The sequence below is a fragment of the Ornithorhynchus anatinus genome, chromosome 1 (assembly GCF_004115215.2).
Source record: "Ornithorhynchus anatinus isolate Pmale09 chromosome 1, mOrnAna1.pri.v4, whole genome shotgun sequence".
NCBI classification, from domain to species: Eukaryota; Metazoa; Chordata; class Mammalia; order Monotremata; family Ornithorhynchidae; genus Ornithorhynchus; species Ornithorhynchus anatinus.
This window is the reverse complement of record NC_041728.1, coordinates 81071033-81091937: the sequence shown is the minus strand read 5'-3', so window position 1 is coordinate 81091937 and position 20905 is coordinate 81071033. Positions and strand designations below refer to the sequence as shown.

General features: G+C 37.9%; 1 protein-coding gene across 4 annotated transcripts in view; it reads right to left on the bottom strand.

Moving 5' to 3' along the window:
- The window catches only part of ADGRB3 (adhesion G protein-coupled receptor B3), a 688563-nt gene that overhangs the window by 446638 nt on the left and 221020 nt on the right, over window positions 1-20905 (bottom strand). For all 4 annotated transcript variants that reach the window (XM_029069998.2, XM_029069995.2, XM_039912307.1 and 1 more), the window contains exon 4: window positions 4004-4114. In XM_029069998.2, coding sequence (XP_028925831.1) covers window positions 4004-4114 — 111 coding nt within the window. The remainder of the gene's footprint in view (window positions 1-4003; window positions 4115-20905) is intronic.

Below are 20905 nucleotides of genomic sequence, written 5' to 3'. Positions count from 1 at the left end.
CACTGAACTTTTTTCATTACAGGATTCTGATTCTTGACTTGGGAAAAGTGATTCAGATGAGAGGTTTTATGAAACAATGCCAGGGCATATCCTCAATTTGTTCTCATCACAAGAATTCAAGTCTATTCTAAAAATATGGTAAGAATTCACTAATATGAAAATATAGAAATGAAAAATTACCAGTTACTGGAATTGAAGCTCTTATTCAAACAGGAATACATGCCTTGCTTTGATTGTTAAATGACGGATAAGGTAGTGGGAGTTTGTGGACTTTAGAAAAAAGTTAATAGAGAAAAAAATGAAATGAACACTTTATTTCTTATAGAATAGAATGTGGCACAGAATAAATTTTGTTGCAAAATTTGGCCTGCTTTTTTACTCGTGCTGTATGGCTGCCAAAAATTGGTTTCATCAGCCAAAAACTAATCATTAGAGCAGGGCCAAAATGTTTGGGTTGAGTCCACATAGGCACAAAAGGAATTGCAATGGGAAAGAAAGATTTACAAAATATTGTAATTGGCACAAACTCACTAAGAAGAAAATTTACCAAAGGAATATTTTTAAAAAATTTGCCTTACTCAGTTTTACAAATATTTCAATGATACTACCCATAAAGTTTTCTGATAGGTTTGCAGCCAATAAGAAAGATGTCAGTGAGGATTTAATAACATCTAATCTGTGGGTATGTCCTCAAATGCATTGTTACTGCAGTGGGCATTTAATTTGAAGCATTGTTTCTCCATTTAAATGATTAGATTTCCAACGAAAATAGTGGCTTGTACCTACATATCATTTAGTCTATACTGCCTATATTGTCAAGTATTTTAACCCAAAAGCTTGAATTCAATCACTACCCTAGAATTTCATTATGTGGTCTTGAGTGGGTTTCTTACATTTCATCTTTCCTCATTGGATTGTTGTAAAGTTTTTTTTTCTTTTTTTTCTAGTAATATTATATATTGAACTACTTAGTGCAGTTCACTAAACTAGGCTCTTGGGAAGAATAGTAGAAAATGATATATGTATACTGAGGATATTACATAGAAAGTAGTAAAATAATACTTGAATGATTCATTTTTAATTAAATGATGTGGACTCACAGGTAATATAGAACTAATCAAGTAGCAAGCAATGATGATCAGCAGGGGAGGTGGTATTTAAAATGAGTATTGAAAGTAGTGCTAAATTATTTATCCTGGCCAAACAACAGAAAGGGAATAGTTATAAAAATAAGCTTTAAATTCTATCAATAGTGGAAGTAAAAGTGAATATAAATAAAATAAAAACTGTTTTCATTGAAGAAAGAGCCCTTTGGCCTGTATACAGGTTATTGCTTTAATTGTTATTTGTTTTATTGAAATTAGAGACTAGTTTTAAGGACTATGATGATGACATATGCTGTGAGTTTAATCTTATACTAACTTAAGTTTTATAAAATAATTATGAAATTAATAGAACTGTATTGTTACAACTGAATTTTAAAAGATGCTCTTCCACCGCTCTTTAAATGAACATACATCAACTACAAAATACAGATCCAGCTAGTAATTCACAAAAAAGTGAATTATCTCAGGGATATTTTCTCTCCTCTTTATATTTTCAGATTCTTCAACTATGTATTGACTTTTAGGTAAATTAATATAACTAATGGTTGGATTGGCTTTTCTTGAAAGCCCCAAGTCCTCCATATATCAAAGAAACTCCTTTCAACTGACTGAAAGGATACAATACTTTTAAGAGGGTATAGTGCTATTTTTGATGTTAGAGTTGCACTATTAATCTTTTTCAGTAGTTCATTAATCATAACTATGATCTCCAATTAACATTAGCAAAAGATGGTAATTATCTCCATGGTTCACAATTTTATTGCTATAGACTGGTACAAAGAATTGCTAGGAAATTCAACTTACTGTTTGTAATGGCTCACTGGTGTGTGTGTGAGACTTACCTGCATTTTTACAGCCTAATGCCCATAAAACCTAAAGAAGGGATGATTTTAGGACAGTGGAAATGAAAGATAGTTACTGAGTTATTTCCAAGAGACCTGATAGATTTAATCCTATTTTCTGCTATAGCTCTCTTTAACACATCTTTATTGATGTGATTTCCAAAATATTTGATAGTTTAAAAATTTCAAATCATGGTGATTTTTGAAGTTCATTTAACTGCCTGATTAGTAAATTGATATCATCTTCATTATCTAGCACTGCATTCTGTCATGAATGCTTTCAGCATACAAATCAATGAAAAATTTAATGTTTTAAATGTGTCATTGTAAATCTTGCGAACTACAAGTTTCAAAAAATTTGGATAGGAAACCTATAATATTTTCTGAATATTCAGAAGAGTGTAGAGGAAATATTTTAAAGTTCTTAGTTGTATTTAAGGAGGTACTTCAGTAATTTTCCTCTAAGATAAATTGTGATGAAATTGATTTGAAATTTTGACTCAAAAGGAAACTAGAGGCTTTTATTTGTTTAAAATATGGATCATGCTGTTTGTGATTCAATATTATACATAAATCACAAGGTCTTTATATTGCTAATGTTTTGAAAATGGGATATTTCATTATTTTAAACTTCTATCTCCTATATCATAGTTCCAAAGAATAAATGTTTCTGAAGCTCTGTAAAATCCATTCATCTGATTGCATAAGTAGCCTTCAATATTGCAAGCATTGAACTTACATTTTATTGAATTTTAGAACAAAAACCAGAGGCCTTATAAATATTAACCTAAGGAAATATTCATTCTTCCAAGGATTTACATAGTAGTGGGCTAATGGTCACATGAGTAAAAGTTAAGTATAATATTCTGGATTAGTCAAACCTAGATCAATCCATTTATTTATATGTAAAGTCTTAATGGAAATAGAAAATTCTTAGTGTTATTTACATTTTATTACAGGATATACCTGTAAATTTGCATGGAAGATATGGAAATAACATGCAATTTAAATGGATAAAATATAACTCATTTACTACAATGTGAAAGCTTATGTATTGGTGACTTTGGGGTGTATGTATATTTAAATATATTTTTAATATAATAAAGTTGGTATTTGTTAAGCACTTACTGTGTGCAGAACACTGTTCTAAGTGCTGGGGTAAATACAGGGTAATCAAGTTATCCCACGTGAGGCTACAGTCTTAATCCCCATTTTACAGATGAGGTAAATGAGGCACAGATAAGTTAAGTGACTTGCCCACAGTCACACAGCTGACAAGTGGCAGAGCCAGGATTCAAACCCATGACCTCTGACTCCCAAGCCCGTGCTCTTTCCACTGAGCCATGAAAGGCAACTATTTATTAGGATAGCATCTTTAAAAATTATTGTTTGGCTTACCTCAAAACAATAAAATAATAAAGTAGGGGAAGATATCTGATAGAGTTGCACTTTTTAAAAAGTAACACTGGATTTCAGATGTCTTTCAAATGCACAAAAAGTCTGATTTGGGATATTAAGTAACTGGTTTAGATAACCAAATTTCAAACCAGTTTAAAGTATTACAAATTTTAGATTTGTATTAAAATGAAAATCCAATTCATTATGTTTATAAGAAAACAGAAGTGAAAATTTGAAATTAAAGATTTTTTATAACTATTCACCACTTAAATGAGTCTTTAATATTGGAAAATATGGTAAAGGAATTAACTAAATTTCATCCAAGCTTTTTGTTTTGCTTTATGATCTTTCTCAATTATTTACCCAGTAAAATTAAATAGTATGGCAAATGGCAAATCTTAATTTTTCCTAGGAAGATTTTATTTTACTACAGAAGAGAGCTATTTCAGGTGAAATCATTTTAGGACATGTTTTTTATGTTTCACTTACTTCTCAGCTACTTTATTTATGGACTTGAACTGGTGACAAAAAGGAAAATGGTTCAAAAAAAGTATCAGCTTAAAAAACTGACAAATACGCAGCAAAATATTATGAAGACATGCAGTGGCTTTACTAAATTGACAACAATAAATAGAAAAAATGTAACTAATGTATTACCAGTTTGTGCCATAAATTTAGCAGCATCAGCTTGTTCCTGAGGGACCCTTTTCTCATGAACAGATCGAGGTCGCTGACTTTTAATTGTATGATCTCCCATCATTCCAAATTCTAAAGACAGAATAAAGGTTTATGAAAGCTTGTGTGTAGACATTTCTCAAAAATTACATTACTGTCTCATGCAATATGTTCCTAGACATAGCTAAGGTTACTGATGAACTTTATTTGCTTCACTAATCTGTTTGAAATAGACTTTAGCTCATTGTCAGCAGCACTTTAAAAATGAACAAATTATTGTAACAAGTCTAACATTCGAAGTAGTGACCCATAGGTTGCTAATCAGTTCATTTAACAGAGACTCTGTACTCTTTTCTGATTTTTCAGGGTAATATATCAGAAAAAATTACAAATGCAGTGTTAAAAAATGCTGTTCAGTAATGGAACCTTGGTTATACATTAGGACTGTGCCCATTCAGAAGTGACTAACTAAACTGAAGTAACAGCCACATTCTTCAGCAGCCATCAAGTGTTAAATAAGAAAAAGTGGGACGAAAGAAGAAGAGTAGGAGTTGTGTTTTCCAAGTGTTCCCAGGGCTTATTGTCCTAGAAGTTCTCAGTACGTTCAGTTTGCAGAGTTAGCAGTGGTAGAGGAGGTGGAGGCAGCAATCAATCACTGAGTATTCAATGTGTGCAGAGCACTGTACTAAGTGCTTGGAAGAGTACAGTGCAACAGAGTTGGCAGGCATAAACCCTTCCAACAAAGCATACAATCTAGAAGGAAAGACAAGCATTAAAATAAATTATGGGCATGTACATGACTGATGTGGGTATGAGGATAGGGTGAATATCAAGTGCTTCAAGGGTACATATCAAAGTGCCAAGACGATGCAGAAGGGAGAAGAGAAATGAGGGCTTATTTGGGGAAGGCCTCTTGGAGGATATGTGATTTTAATAAGGCTCTGAAGCTAGCGCGAGTGGTGGTTTGTCCTATATGAAAGGAAAGGAAGTTACAGTGCAGAGGGTAAAGGATCGGAGGTGAGAGAGCAAGAGTGAGGTATTGATCACATTGACGTGCCCTACCCTGCCATTGTCCCTATAAATCTGTTTTCACCTTTAACACTTGGAGCAGCCACAAGTATCACACAATCTAAGCTCTGGCATTTCGTTCACTGATACTTACATTATATACTTGAATGAATTGTCAGGGTTTTTCCATCACAGTAGAATGTTATAGAATGAATATTCATTTGGTGGGGTGCAGTAACAATAATTTCTACTCATTAGTTTCATTATCATTGGCAGCTGTAAAACTCATTGGAAACCCTGATCAGTTAAGTACAATTGCAGATAATTGCTGCCTGATCACCCCTAAAAACTCTTCAGATCTCCCTTCTCCTTGATCCTTGTCTCCAGACAGGCAAGTTACTACTTGTCCTGAAGAAATCACAGTGGACATTCAGCATTCTGTGCTCTGGGTTGCATAAGTTGCTAGAAGAGAATCAAAGATATAGATGTGCCCAATTTAATTGGCAAACCACGCTTCTCATTTCTTAAAAAGGTTTTAGATTGTTCTAGTTAAGCATGAGAATGTCCTTTCCATTTATAACCTTTTTTGTCCCCATAAATAAATTGATCATTTATTGAGCACTTACTGGAGGTGGAAAGCTATATTAACTGCTTTGTAGAGTGCATCAGATTTAAAAGACACAACATTCAATTGAGGACACATCTCATACATTGCACATCTAGGGTGCATAAAGAAGACTGGAATTCTCTTTACCCTATCTAATTTATGAAGATGAATAAGTGTGTTATGGGGTGATAAATTAATCAATCAATCATATTTATGGATCACTTACTATGTGTACAGCACTGTGCTAAGTACTTGGGTGATTACAACACAACAATATAACAGAGGCAGTCTCTGCCCACAATGAGGTCACAGTCTAGAGGAGGAGAGAGACTAAAATAAATACATAAATAAATAAATAAATAAATAAATAAATAAATAAATAAATGATATTTACTTAAGTGTTGTTGGGCTGTGGGGGTGATGAGTAAAGGGAGTACGACAGGGTGACGCAGAAAGAAGTGGAAAAAAGAAAACGAGGTCCTTGTCAGAGGAAGCTTCTTGGAAGAGATGTGCCTTGGATAGTAAGGCTTTGAAGCTGGGGAGAGTAAAATGTCTGTCATATATGAAGAGGGAGGACGTTTCAGACCAGAAGCAACATATAGGTGAGAGGTCAGCAGTGAGATAAACAAGTTCTCGAGATACAGTGAATAGGTTAGACTCAGAGGAGCTTATAAGGTATTGTTTGCAGTAAAGAGTAACGATGTGAGGTAGGAGGAGACAAGGTGATGAGTGCTTTAAAGTCAGTGATAAGGAGTTTGTGTTTGATGTAGAGGTGGATAGACAACCACTGGCAGTTCTTGAGGAGTGGGGAAACAAGGACTGAACATTTTTATAGAAAAATGATCCAGGCAGCAGTCTGAGTATGGTCTGCAGTTGGGAAAGGGAGGAGGCAGGAAGGTCAGCAAGATGGCTGCTACAGAAATCAAGGTGGGATAGTTTAAATACTTGAAGTAATGTGGTAACAGTTTGGATTGAGAAGAAAGAAGAGATTTTGGTGGTTATGAAGTTCAAACCAACAGGATTTAATGATGTATTAAATATGTAGGTTGAATTAGAAAGAGGATTCAAGGATAACACCATAGTGATGGGCTTGTGAGACAGGAAGGATGGTTGTGTTGTCTACAGAGACGGGAAAATCAGAGGGAAGACAGTATTTGGGTAGGAAGATAAGCAGTTCTGTTTTGGACATGTTAACTTTGAAGTGATGGAAGGGCATACAAGTCGAGATGTCTTGAAGCCAGGAGGAAATGTGAAACTGCAGAGAGGGAAAGAGATCAGGGCTGGAGATGTAGATTTGGGGTTCATCCATATAGAGGTGGTCGTTGAAGTCATGCGAGAAAATTACTTCTCTAAAGGAATAGGTGTAGATGAAGAATAATCTTAATATTTTCAGATGCAGGTAAATTACAGTTTCAATATTAAGAATGTTAAACATCCAGTTAAGAGGGGATAAATTTTGCTTTGATACTTTTTAAATCTTTAAAAAAATATGCATTTATCCCAATAGGATTTTGTGTATACTCTATACTTACCATGTGGCTATGGTTTTATATGGACATAGGAAATGCCCAATTAATGTTATTGCTTTCCCAACATTGTCTTCCCATCCCAAAGGATCAATTTTGATACCAAATGCATGTATTGACACAAAATAAGACTGGGTTAACATCACAGATCAACTTCCCTCTTGAAGTGGGGAAGAGTGGAATGAAGGGGAAAAAAATGATAGGGATGTATAGGAGCAGATATATATATATAGCAGATATATAGCCAGATACAAGTAAAGGTGATGGTAGGGGACAGAGGTGGTTGTGTGGAGGGTTGACAATACTACTGCTGTTTTCATGAAGTTACATGGTAAGAGATCCCAAGCCACACTTCAATGGTTGATTATTTATTACTCCCATAGATTAATGGCTGGTTACCTAAGTCATGACTTCATCAGTTTAGATCAGCCATAGAGCCATTGAATATATCTGTAAAATTCATTTTGGGTTTAAATTATAGTTTAAGAACATAACATTTCAAATATCATATATCAGTTTTTCAGTTATGTATTTTAATATGTCAAAGGGAAAAGATTTAATGTAAATTATCTGATGAAATATTAGGTAATAAAATATGTTCCTTTTACTAGAAATTCTATCATTACCTCTTCTGTCTCAGTGAATTTTAAATTAAAAACTAACAAATGGTAATTGGGTCAGTATTGACAAAAATAATGAAGAATTTAGAAATGGAATGCTTAATCTGAAAGAGCTTGATGGGTTTTTCCTCCAACCATATGGGAATTTAGAGCAGTGAAGTGGTATTTACAAAGCACTTCAGTCTTCTACATAGAGTAAACAGCCAATAATTACCACTGATTATGAAAAATGAAAGAACTGAGTAAACATTTTTTCCATGACTATCACAATTAAAGTTTTGTACCAAATAGTACTGCAGGTGATTCTAACAAAATGGTAATTTCCCTAGGTAATAATGATAAAATGGTAGCTGAATGTGGGCTATTTTCTAGAAGAAATTTAATTACAAAATAACTAAGGGAAAAGAAGATGATTACTTATGAATCAGGATATGACAAGGCACTTTTTAGGTCTCAGTTTAGATTGTTCTTGGATTAACATACTGTTAAAATTAAGAAAAACTAATCTATTCACAAAAGACTACGCTCATGCTTTTAATGGCAAGGGTTCTACATGTATTTACAGCTTTAATTTTTGATCTGTTAGTTTGATCTGTTATTGTTTTCAATTGTACATATTTTCAAATAAAATTTGTTATATTTCTTATTCTTATTTATTCTCTAAACTCAGAAATAACATACCTAGAGCACAACACGAAGCATTATTTTAAATGAATTGTGAGAAAATATTTTCAAGTGTATTTTCTTATTTGTGCTAATGTTTATTACATGATATAAAATATTTAATGAGGAAAAAATCTTACTGATGGCTGCAAAGGATTATTTCCAAATGTAAGTATTTATTAAAAATCTAGTCTGAATTCAGATCTCCATTTAATTTCATAATATGTAGTAATTTTGTGGTGAAACTATGTTTTCTACACTTACAAATTCATAAAGAAAATGAGTTCAAGAACATTTTAAAAACAAAGTATTAGCTATGCATTTTAGTGCCTTTAGAAATATATTGCTATCCTTATCATTATTACTATTAAAAAACAATACAAAGTTTGTCTTCGACAGTGAGTATCATTTGGAAATAGCAATGCAAGCCAAATCATCAAATTCAATCAAAACAAAAGTAATATATATTGGACATTACTGTTTAGAAACAGTGAATACTTCTTGAAAATGCCTATCATTTCTCATATGAGCCTAATAAATATTTTATTATGGATGAATGTGTATGTCATTATGTATGTAACTGAAATATTGAAATAAAAAATGTTAACTAGCTTTGGGCACTTTAGTGTGACCATGACAAATAGATAAATCAACCTGGGAAAACCCAGAAAACCCATCTATGGCCAAATGTTACTTCTGTCACCAAAATTCAAAGTGAATTGTTGTAGATGTGCTGGTTGAAAGAACAAATTAGTGTCCAACATATATTATTTTGTGTGGGGGTGACTGTGAAAGTGCCCAGTTTGGCCAAAACTGTGGATACTGATGTGAGATTTTTAGCCACATACGATAAATTCCACTACCGTCTCTGAATTCAAATAATTTGCCCTATTTACACACATTTGCATGCATAGGCATACACACACACACACACACACACACACACAGATATATGTGTGCACAAACACTCTTTTTTCCATGACCAATTTGATTTTTGGAGACTTCAACATTCCCATAGATGTACCCATTGACTCCTCTGCTGCCCGCCTTCTATCACTCCTTAACTCCACCAACTTCCTGCTCCACCCAGTCCCCACCCACCAACTTGGTCACACACTCAATCTCATCATCCTAAACCACTGCACAATGTCCACCCTCACCAACTCTGAAATCTGTCTCTCTGACCACCTTCTCACTAGCCTCCTCTCTCACACTCCTCCTCGCTGTAAATCCCCATATTCCACCACACAAACCTCCACTCCCTCGATCCTATCCATCTCTCTCAGCGTATCATACCCCACGTAGCCTCCATACCCATTCCACCCACTCTTGATGACCAAATAGATGTTCTCAACTCTAGCTTCTCTACTCAACTCAACTTACTTGCTCCCCTATCACTTTGTTGCTCTAATAATGTTAATAATGTTGGTATTTGTTAAGCGCTTAGTATGTGCTAAGCACTGTTCTAAGCACTGGGGGAGATACAGGGTAATCAGGTTGTCCCACGTGAGGCTCACAGTTAATCCCCATTTTACAGATGAGGGAACTGAGGCACAGAGAAGTTAAGTGACTTGCCCACAGTCACACAGCTGACAAGTGGCAGAGCCGGGAGTCGAACTCATGACCTCTGACTCCGAAGCCCAGGCTCTTTTCCACTAAGCCACGCTGCACTAAGCCACGCTGCTTCCCCGCTGCTCTACCACCACTAACCCACAGCCCTGGATCACCTCCACTGTCTGCCTCTTTTGCTCATGTGCTCGAGCTGCTGAACGCTACTGGCAGAAATATAAACATCAGGCCAACCTTATCCAATTCAAATTTGTCCTTTCATGCATTAACTCTGCCCTCTTTTCTGCCCGGTAAAACTATTTCTCTTCCCTTGCAATTTATAAAAACACTCTCTCCTTCCCTCCTCCTCTCCTTAACTTTCATTTTCAACCACTCACTCCCCTCTGCCTTCAAACATGCCCCTGTCTGCTCCATCCTAAAAAACCCTCCATTGACCCCACAGTCCCCTCCAGTTATCGCCCCAAATCTCTCCTACCCTTCCTTTCCAGACTCGTGGAGCGAGTCATCTACACTAGCTGCTTTAAATTCCTCTCCTCCAACTGTCTCTTGGACCCCCTCCAATCTGGCTTCCATACCCTCCACTCCACTGAAACCACCCTCTTAAAGGTCACCAATGACCTCTTTCTTGCCAAATCCAATGGCTCCTCCTCCATCCTAATCCTCCTCAACCTCTCAGCTGCCTGTGAACTGTGGACCTTCTCCTCAACATGTTATCTAACCTTGGCTTCACAGAAGTCACAGAAGTTTTGGATCCTGCCCAACTCCTTTTGAGTAACCCATAAAACACAGAACTATTTCATGTGGATACTCAAAGATGCATTGATGATGATGATGATGATGACACTTCTTAGGCATTTACTATGTCCCATGCACTGTTCAAAGCGCTGGGGTAGATACAAGGTTATCAGGTTGTCCCAAGTGTGGCTCACATTCTTAATCCCCATTTTACAATGAGGTAACTGAAGCACAGAGAAATGAAGTGACTTACCCAAAGTCACACAGCTGATAAGTGGCAGAGCCGGGATGCAAACCTGTGCTCTTTCCACTAAGCCACACTGATGTGCCCAGAAGTTTGTGATCATATTGATTCCAATACTTTTATACCTTATTTAACACTCCAGTGGATCCATGAAATGAAGTGTTAAAATAATATAAATACATTAAATCAGTAATAAAAGGAGAAAAGAAGCAGCATGGCCTAGTGGAGAGAATACGGTCCTGACAGTCAGAAGGATCTTGGTTAAAATTCCAGATCTTCTGTGTGACCTGTGTGACAAGTGTGACCTCACTTGTCTGTGTTTCCATTACTTCATCTGTAAAATGGGGATTAAGACTGTAAACCCTATGTGAAACAGGGATGTTGTCCATCTCTATTTGCTTGTATCTACCTTGGTGCTTAGTACAGTGCCTGGCCCCAGTAAGTGCTTAACAAATACCATAAAACAGAAAACTATGTACAAATATTAAAATATTTTGAAATTCACTTTGGGATGTAGATATGTAAATACAGTACAGAACTATTTAATGTGGATTATCAAAAGGCATATCAATTTCACCATCAAGATAGTGATCCTAGTGATTCCAATTTTGTACCTTATTTATTGGTCTTTATTGGATCCATGAAAATGGAGTGATAAATGAAATAGCACTAAAATAATGTGAATTTATTAAGTCAGTGATAAAAGCCAAGTTTATACAAATAATGAAAGATTTTGACCTTGATTTGAGGGGTGAAAATAGTGTATACTTTCAAAGTGTTCCCTTTCCTATGTTATTCCTTGCTTGCTAATGTCTCTGCCATTATATATACTAAACAAAATGAAATTAAAACACCATACAATCATTCAAAACATTTCCAAGGTTGTTGAAGGAAAATATTTAAAATAACTTTGACTGTCATTCTAAAAGGAGCTCTGTAAGTAATTTTGGAATTAATATCCAGTAGCGCTATCACAAAAGAGTGCTGAAAAAGAGTGTAATAGCAGCACTGGCTATACTTAACATTCCTCAAAGCAATATTAAAGAACTGATAAAACAGTAATTGAAGATCAATTTCCCACAATAAGAATGCCTCAAGCTAGAGAACTGAACTCTTAAAAATGCATCAAGATTTATTTAATTGACAACTTGGACCAAAAAAACCATCAGGCTGTAGGGAAAGTAAGAAAAGGAATTTAGATGAAGAAATGCTCAGATAGTTTATGGCAAAAAATGTTAAAAGAATGCAATCTGCTCACATCATTCTTAGAAATAATAGAAAAAAAATTGTACTCGAAAACACTTTAATGTATACTGACAATTTAGACTTAACATGTTAAGATAAGGGGGGGTGAAAAATGATGCTATTTTTAAAGTCTCATAAACTTTTAAGGCATTAAATCCAATGCTGATATTCTCTATGATTGGTTAACCAATTAAAATGTTAATGAATCAAATGCTATTTTCAAGTGGATTGCTAAATACAAAACTCCTCACTCTAGGCTTCAAGGCTCTCCATCACCTTGCCCCTTCCTACCTCTCCTCCCTTCTCTCTTTCTACCACCCACCCCGCACGCTCTGCTCCTCTGCTGACCACCTCCTCACCGTCCCTCGGTCTCGCCTATCCCGCCGTCGACCCCTGGGTCACGTCCTCCCGCAGTCCTGGAACGCCTCCCTCCTCACCTCCGCCAAACTGATTCTCTTTCCCTCTTCAAAACCCTACTTAAAACTCACCTCCTCCAAGAGGCCTTCCCAGACTGAGCTCCTCTTCTCCCTCCACTCCCTCTGCCACCCCCACTTTACCTCTCTGCAGCTAAACCCTCTTTTTCCCCTTTTCCCTCTGCTCCTCCTCCTCTCCCTCCCCATCCCCACAGCACTGTACTCGTCCGTTCAACTGTATATATTTTCATTACCCTATTTATTTTTTTAATGAATTGTACATCGCCTTGATTCTATTTAGTTGCCATTGTTTTTACGAGATGTTCTTCCCCTCGACTCTATTTATTGCCATTGTTCTTGTTTGTCTGTCCATCTCCCCCGATTAGACTGTAAGCCCGTCAAACGGCAGGGACTGTCTCTATCTGTTGCCGACTTGTTCATCCCAAGCGCTTAGTACAGTGCTCTGCACATAGTAAGCGCTCAATAAATACTATTGAATGAATTGAATGAATAAATGAATTATATAAAAAAAGGTTTTTCATAAAAGGACCACAAAATAATTTTGTCTAAATGCTGAGCATATATTTCCCCTCTAAGATTCACAAAAGTCACCCACTTCACCTTTCCCTCTTGTTCTTTGATCAAAGTGGCTGGGTAGTTCCATGACAGGGTGTTGTGCTTTGCTCTACAAAACATTATGCAGGTGAAATCCTTCAAGATGATGTGATATACCCACATTTTTTAATACCTTGACCTTCTCAGAGTTTGAACTACTAGGTCACACATCCTGCAGGGGGAGGGAAGGTTTAGGCAGGAATTTCCATGAAGCTGGAGAGGAAGGAACCCAGGCTGAACACAGGGGAACTTGGGGTTTGCTCCCATACTGAACCATGTGTTGGTGAACCTGGAGCTGACTGTCAGGGCAAGGGAGACCCCAGTCTAGGCTGATGCAGATGGAGTTCTCGTAGCTTCTCAGAAGGGTTCGTGCTGCCTGAGAGCCATCTCCCCCATCATTAGCATGGAAAACAATCACTCACCTTGTCCCCTCCTATCTTATGTCTTTTATTTCCTATTACAAGGCAACCCACATAATTCACTCCTCTAATTCCAACCTACGCACTGTACTTGGATCTGGTCTATTTCATGACCAACCATTCACCCATATTCTGCCTCGAACTCCCTCCCTCTTCATATCCAAAAGACAATCACCCTCCCTACCTTCAAATCCTTATTAAAAGAGGTTTTTCCTGACTTAGCCCTCATTTCCTATTCTCCCTCTCCCTTTTGTGTAACTCTTGAACTTGGATTTGTACCCTTTATTCACCCCCCCACCTCAAACTCACTGCACTGATTTACAGATTTTTTATTTATCCAATTATATTATAGTCTGTGTCCCTCTCTAGACTGTAAATTTCTTGTGGGCAGGGAATGCACCATTCAACTCTTTGATATTGTACTCTTCCAAGCTCTTAGTACTGTGCTTTGCACAGAGTAAATGCTCAATTAATGTGATTGATTGATTAACTGATGGTGGGAGGGGAGAGATCTGGAGCTTGTGGAAAGCAGTTGATGCTAGGCTGTATGGGTGAATGGAGTCACAAACATGCAGGAGGGGAGTGAATCATTTTCACTTTCCTCAGAGTAGGAAACCGGTATAAACTGAAGGGGAAAGCATCTGCAGCAGTCCAAAGCAAGGGTGACAACACCAGACCAGGAAGAAATGCGGCCATTACCCCACCCAGTTGGAAATGGAAGAACTTGGCAGGATTGGTGTTGCCTGACCATTGTCTCCCCACAGGTCAGGTGGAGCAAAGAAAACAAAAAGCCTCATGCTTGCTTTTCTTATAAAAATAAAATAATTCACAAACTATAAATCACCTAAGGCCAGGAGCTGGTCTGGATTTTTGCAGTAGGGAGTGGACAGTTCAAGAAGATTCGTGAACCAAGGTCCTCTCCCTACAGAGTAGGTGGAGAAGAGAAACTAAAAGCTTCTTGTTTGTTTTCTTTTCATTTAAAAAATATGGGCCAAAAACCCCTCTCCCAGGTCCAGCAGTGTGGTTCAAGGCAGAGGCGCTTCCCCTGCCCCCCAGATCAGAGTCAGAGGTCATGGGTTCTAATCCCAGCTTTGCCACGTGCCTACTGGGTGACCTTGGGCAAGTCACCTTCTCTGTGCCTCAGTTACCTCATCCACAAAATGGGACTCAAGACGGTGAGCCCCATGCATGACAAGAACTATATCCAACCTGATTACCTTATACCTACCCCAGCTCTTAGAATAGTGCTTGGCACTTAGTAAAACAATTAACAAATACCACTATTATTATTATTATTCTTATTAAATAGATTATAAGGCCCATTAGAAACAGGGATCTAGTCTAATTCCCACCTGTGTATAACCTCTTGTCATTTAGTCCAATGCTTTGCACACAGAACCTGTTCATATATACTCCACAGCACATATGTATACATCTGTCATTTTTTATCTTTCTATTTATTTATATTAATGTGTGTCTCACCCTCTAGACTCCTTGTGGGTAGGAATGTATCTGTTTGTTGTTATACTGTATTCTCCCAAGTGCTTAGTACAGTGTTTTACACACAGTAAGCACTCAATAAATACAATTGAATTGAATGAGTGAACGAATGTGAAGCTGCACATGATGAGCTGAAGTTGTTATCAGATTGTGTCATATGGCTGGGAGGGAAAGACTGCACATATTGGATCATAGTTCAACCATTTTGCCTCCTGATTGGTAGAATTTACAGGGCCCCCAGACAACATCATAAGCCAACCCAACACCTCTTATGCAAATGTGGACTCACTATGTTGCCAAGGAATCCTTCAACTATTTGGGAACCCTGAAGTTCCCACCTCTTTAGGTGGCCCTACATGGGGTTTGTTGGGTCCTTTCAGAGATAGATCACAATTATGCTGCCAGAAGCCAAGTAATCTCCCTCCCTTTCCACCATTCTTCAGTGTGGTCTAATGGAAAAAACATGGGACTGAAAGTGTGGACATCAAGATTCAAGTTGCCGCTCTGCTGTCGGGTGCTATGTGATCCTGAGAAAGACACTCAATCTCTTCTCAATCTCACATAGAAAATGGGCATATTATACCTGCTAGAATGCTGAGAATGAGTCCAATAAGGGGTAGAAACTGCATTACTCTGACTATATTATTATAAGGCGGAATATATGTTAACCTTGTATAACCTTATTTAGCCTTGTTTAGCTTTGTGTAACCTTGTTTCGCCCTCATCAGAGCTAACAATAGAAGCAGCGTGGCTCAGTGGAAAGAGCACGGGCTTTAGAGTCAGAGGTCATGGGTTCAAATCCCGGCTCGGCCATTTGTCAGCTGTGTGACTTTGGGCAAGTCACTTAACTTCTCGGTGCCTCAGTTACCTCATCTGTAAAATGGGGATGAAGAATGTGAGCCCCACGTGGGACAACCTGATTCCCTTGTGTCTACCCCAGCGCTTAGAACAGTGTTCGGCACATAGTGAGCGCTTAACAAATACCAACATTATTAACAATAGGAGCTCCCTAAGGGTGGTAGTAGACATGCATCTTTTTCTCTAGGCAAATATACCTAACCCAGGTAATAAAATCTCCTGGGAATGGTGGGCTGGGGAAAAAAGGAGGAAGCATAACTGTGTGGCGAGCTTACTATGTGCAGAGCACTGTTAACCCCTGTTAACCCCCATTAAGTAATGAGAAAAAGGCCCTTTTCTATGTTTGTCCTGGGCAAATCAAAACTCTAATTTAAATCCCCTACTGTTTCCATATAGAGAGAAGAAACAATAATTTGACCTAGAGCAAATTTCTCCTGAAATCATTCTGGGTATATCAAGTATAAAACTTTATGTAATTATTTTTCATCTTTATTTTGCTTACCTGAACTTCTGAGAAATGTCAGTACTTTAATTAAACTCTACAATGCAAGGAAAGCTGAATATTTCCCAATCCCATAAGATGTCTTTCATATTAGTAAACTAGCTTATGATTGAGTTTTCATCTTTTTGTAAGTGGAATGTCACCTAATTTCAAATAGAGATTTACCGGGAAACCAAGTATTTAAATTTGTAAATCTACCATTTGTGGGTAGAGAAACATCCTTATGGTGGCAATATCTCAGCCTTGTAGTCAATTTTAGAATATTTGGCTTTTTCTAGGTCAGGACCTATTTCTCATTCTCCACACCTTTCATTCATAATAATAATGATATTGGTATTTGTTAAGCACTTACTATGTGCAGAGCACTGTTCCAAGTGCTGGGGTAGATAAAGGGTAATCAGATTGTCCCACGTGAGGCTCATAGTCTTTATCCCCTTTTTACAGATGAGGTAACTGAGGCACAGAGCAGTTAAGTGATTTGCCCAAAGACACACAGCCAACAAGTGGCAGAGCTGGGATTCGAACCCATGAGCTCTGACTTCCAATCCCGTGCTCTTTCCACTGAGCCACAGATTCATGCAACTGAAGAAACAAGTGACACCGTGTCTATCAAAGGTGCAGGAGTGCACTCCATCCCATCAGCATCTTTTAAGACTTGTGAGATGAGTGGAATGAAGAAGAAGAAAGTATGAAGTGCAGAGGAGATATGGAGTGCAGATGTACAGGCTGGAGCACTGGGGAAATTCTGTGTCCCTGAGAAGTTACTCAGGAGCTGCGTGGAAGGTAGTTTAGGCTGTGACAGCTAGGATATCTAGACTCCCGTCCATGTGTTGATTAGTAGATTGACAAGGGAATATCCAAAAATTTCCCCTTTAGGCCGTAAGACTGGCACTGTCAGAGAGAGCTGTAAGCTATTAAGGTCTATCTACATTTATCTACACCTAAATACACTGAAATACAGATAAACATACTTGGCTGTACTCACTTTCCCAAGATAAAAATATTGATACATAGCCATAAATACAGGTATAGGTGGCAAGTTAACATGTGACCAATAGCTCTTCCATACTGTGCACAAATAAAAGTAGTTTTGTGCTCTGCTGCTCTTTTTCTGTTTGCAGTGACTAGTGCTATTTTTTATTTTCTGCTTTCTATCTTATTTGAAAATGTGCTTCACTGTGTCTTCAAAACATTTAACTTGCCTCTCTCATGTAGTCACACCCTCATTCAATCCCTCATACAACTATTAGTTGAGTATCTTCCAGTCATCCATTCTCTTTCATGGCTTGCCCTCAGAAGTTGTGCTCTTCAAGTATTCCTATTATGTTTCAGGACCTACTATCATCTTGTCTGAAATTTGATGTTAAATACATGTTAACAGAACTCCTCAAGAAATTTTACATTTATGGTAGGTCAGGATCTCACAGTGGCAGTACTGGTTGAGCATTACAATTTCTCCTTATGTCCTCAGTTTGGTGTGGTCATCATCTTCTTTGAGTCTTCTAAAATCCATGGTGGCTCCTTAACTTTTTTCTTCTATTTCTCTATTCAACTCTGCCTAGTTAGTGAATTCACTGACAAATCTCAGCTGTTGAAAATTGATGGTGCTGGCTGGTACATAACTTCAATCACCTTATGGTGCTGTGCAGGCTCTTAGTGATTTATATTTATCTGCCTCTGTGCTGTGTGTGTGTGTGGCTGGAACATAGTAATAACCATATAGCAGTTCCTAGATGAGTATCTCAAGGACTTTTTTTATAGTTCTCATAGCCTGTTCAGTTAAAGCATTTCACTGACACTGATATTGATGAAGTCTGTAGTTAATTGCACCATGAACGGATGGTAGGCAGCATAGTTGGAAGACTGATGTTCCCTCTGTCATAAGTTATAAAGGAGTGAAAACTAGAAACTTAAATGTCTGCAAAGGCTATGTAAAAAATGTTGTGTACAAAGGACAACTAGGACTGTGTTTTCCTCAGTGGAATAGTGAAGACAACTAATTCAGTGTTATGGGCTACTCCTGTTGTATTGGCACTTGGTATTGATATTAGGCACTTAGGACAGTGCTTTGCACACAATGAGTACTCAATAAATATGATTGAATGAATAAATGAATGAATATTGGGGAATGGAAGCACACTTTGCCTACTATTTCACCTCCAAGTAAGGCCCTTCTCAACACTAAGAGCTACTCTGGCTTTTAGAGGATATATTCTGTCAAATAAATAAATATAAGCATCCCGTTTAGTCTGAGGCTCTATCAAAGAGAACATGTAAGAACTTTCTTGAAGGATTCCTTAGAAATAAAGTCTGGAAGAGGAAAAGGATTTTTGCACACACAGAAGGATGGAAGCAGAAATTTTCAAACAACCTGGATAGATGTTTTCCAAGACTTGAAGATTATTATTATTATTATTATTATTCACATTTGTTAAGCACTTAGTGTGACAAGCATTGTTTTAAGCACTAGGGTAAACTTAAGTTAATCAGGTTGGACATAATTCCTATCCCACATGAAGCTCATAGCACAAATCAGGGAGAAGAGGTATTAAATCCCCAATTTAAAGATGAAGAAATGGAGGCACAGAGAAGTTAAATGACTGGCATAAGGTCATACAGCAGACAAGTGGCAAAACTGGGATTAGACCACAGGTCCCCTGATTACTCTTTCCACGCTGTTTGTAGAGCAAGAGGAAACTGGCATTTTCCCCACAGATTTCAGATTATTTTAGAGTAAAACAACCCTGATGGAAACAATTATGCTCTCATAAAACCAGTAAAACAGAACAAGTCACCTCCTATGTAGAAGCTATTCTTTATGTCTTCAAGGTTCTGGGCTCAACTGGTGCCAGAGCATGTTTTCCCCAACCTTCAACAGTTCTTGGATGATTAGATGTGGCCAGGCGGGCTCACTGAAAGAGGTATTTGGGTGTGGAGATTCTAGAGTTCTGTACATACCAGAGCTTGATTCATTGGAATACTGTGGCTAACACCACATTAAACCAGCCAGCGATGTACTTCAGACTGACTCAGACTGAGATGGATCTTTGCACCTTATCAAAATTATTGACCCCCTCTTCTTCTCTCCAAACAGCCATCTACAATGCTCTACAATGGTTCTAAAGTGGCTTCTTCCCTACTGATTTCAATCATGTGCATATCTCCCCTATCCTAAAAAAAAACCCCTGATGACCCCATGGCTTCCTTGAGTTATTGCCCCCATGTCCCTCCTACCATTACTCTCCAAACTCTGTGAGCAAGTTACCATACCAGCTGTCTCAAATTCCTCTCTTCCAGTTGTCTCCTTGACCCCACTCCAAACTGGATTCTGTCCCCTTCACTCCACAGAAATTGCCTTCTCAAAGGTCACCTCTTCTGGGAACATTATCCACCCTTGGCTTCACTGACTCTGTTCTCTCTGATTTGCTTTTTATCTCTCTGGCCATTAATTCTCGACCCTCATGGACTCGACCTCTGCCTCTCACCCTATAACTGTGGGGGTTCCTCAAGGTTCAGTTCTGGATTCCTTTCTATTCTCCATTTATACCTACTCTCTTGAAGAACTCATTTACTCCCATGACTTCAACAACCACCTCTATGTGGATGATAACCAAATCTACAACTCCAGCCCGGCACTCTCCCCCTCTCTGCCTTCTTGCATTTCATCTTGCCTTCAAAACATCTCTACTTTGATGTTCTCCCAAAACCTCAAGGTTAATATGTCCAAAACAGAACTGCTTACCTTCCCATCTAAACTCTGTCTTCTCCCTGATTTTTCCATCAGTAGATGGCACCACTGTAGATGGCTCATCCTTCCTGTCTCACAAGCCCATAATCTTGGTGTAATCCTTGACTCCTCTCATTCAACCCACATATTCAGTCCTTCACTAAATCCTGTTAGTCCCATATTCACAACATAGCTAAAATTTACCCTTTCCTCTCCATCCAAACTGTTTCCATTTTTATGCAATTACTCATCTTAGCCCACCTGGATTAATGATTCAGCCTCCTTGTTGACCACCTAGCCTCCTGTGTGTCCTCACTCCAGTTCTTTCTTTGCTCTGCTGCCTGGATCATTTTACTACAAAACTGTTCAGGAAAGCGAATCTCTCCCCACTCCTCAAGAACTTCCAGTTGTTGCCCATCTACCTCCACATCAAACGAAAACTCACAATTGGCTTTGAAGCATTCAATCATCTTGCCCCCTCCTACCTCACCTCGCTACTCTCCTGTTACAACCCAGCCCGCAGGTTTCACTCCTCTAATGCTAACCTTCTCACTGTGCCTTGATCTTGTCTTTCTCACTGCCGACCCCTTGCCCACATCATGCTTCTGGCTTGAAATGTCCTTTCTCAAATCT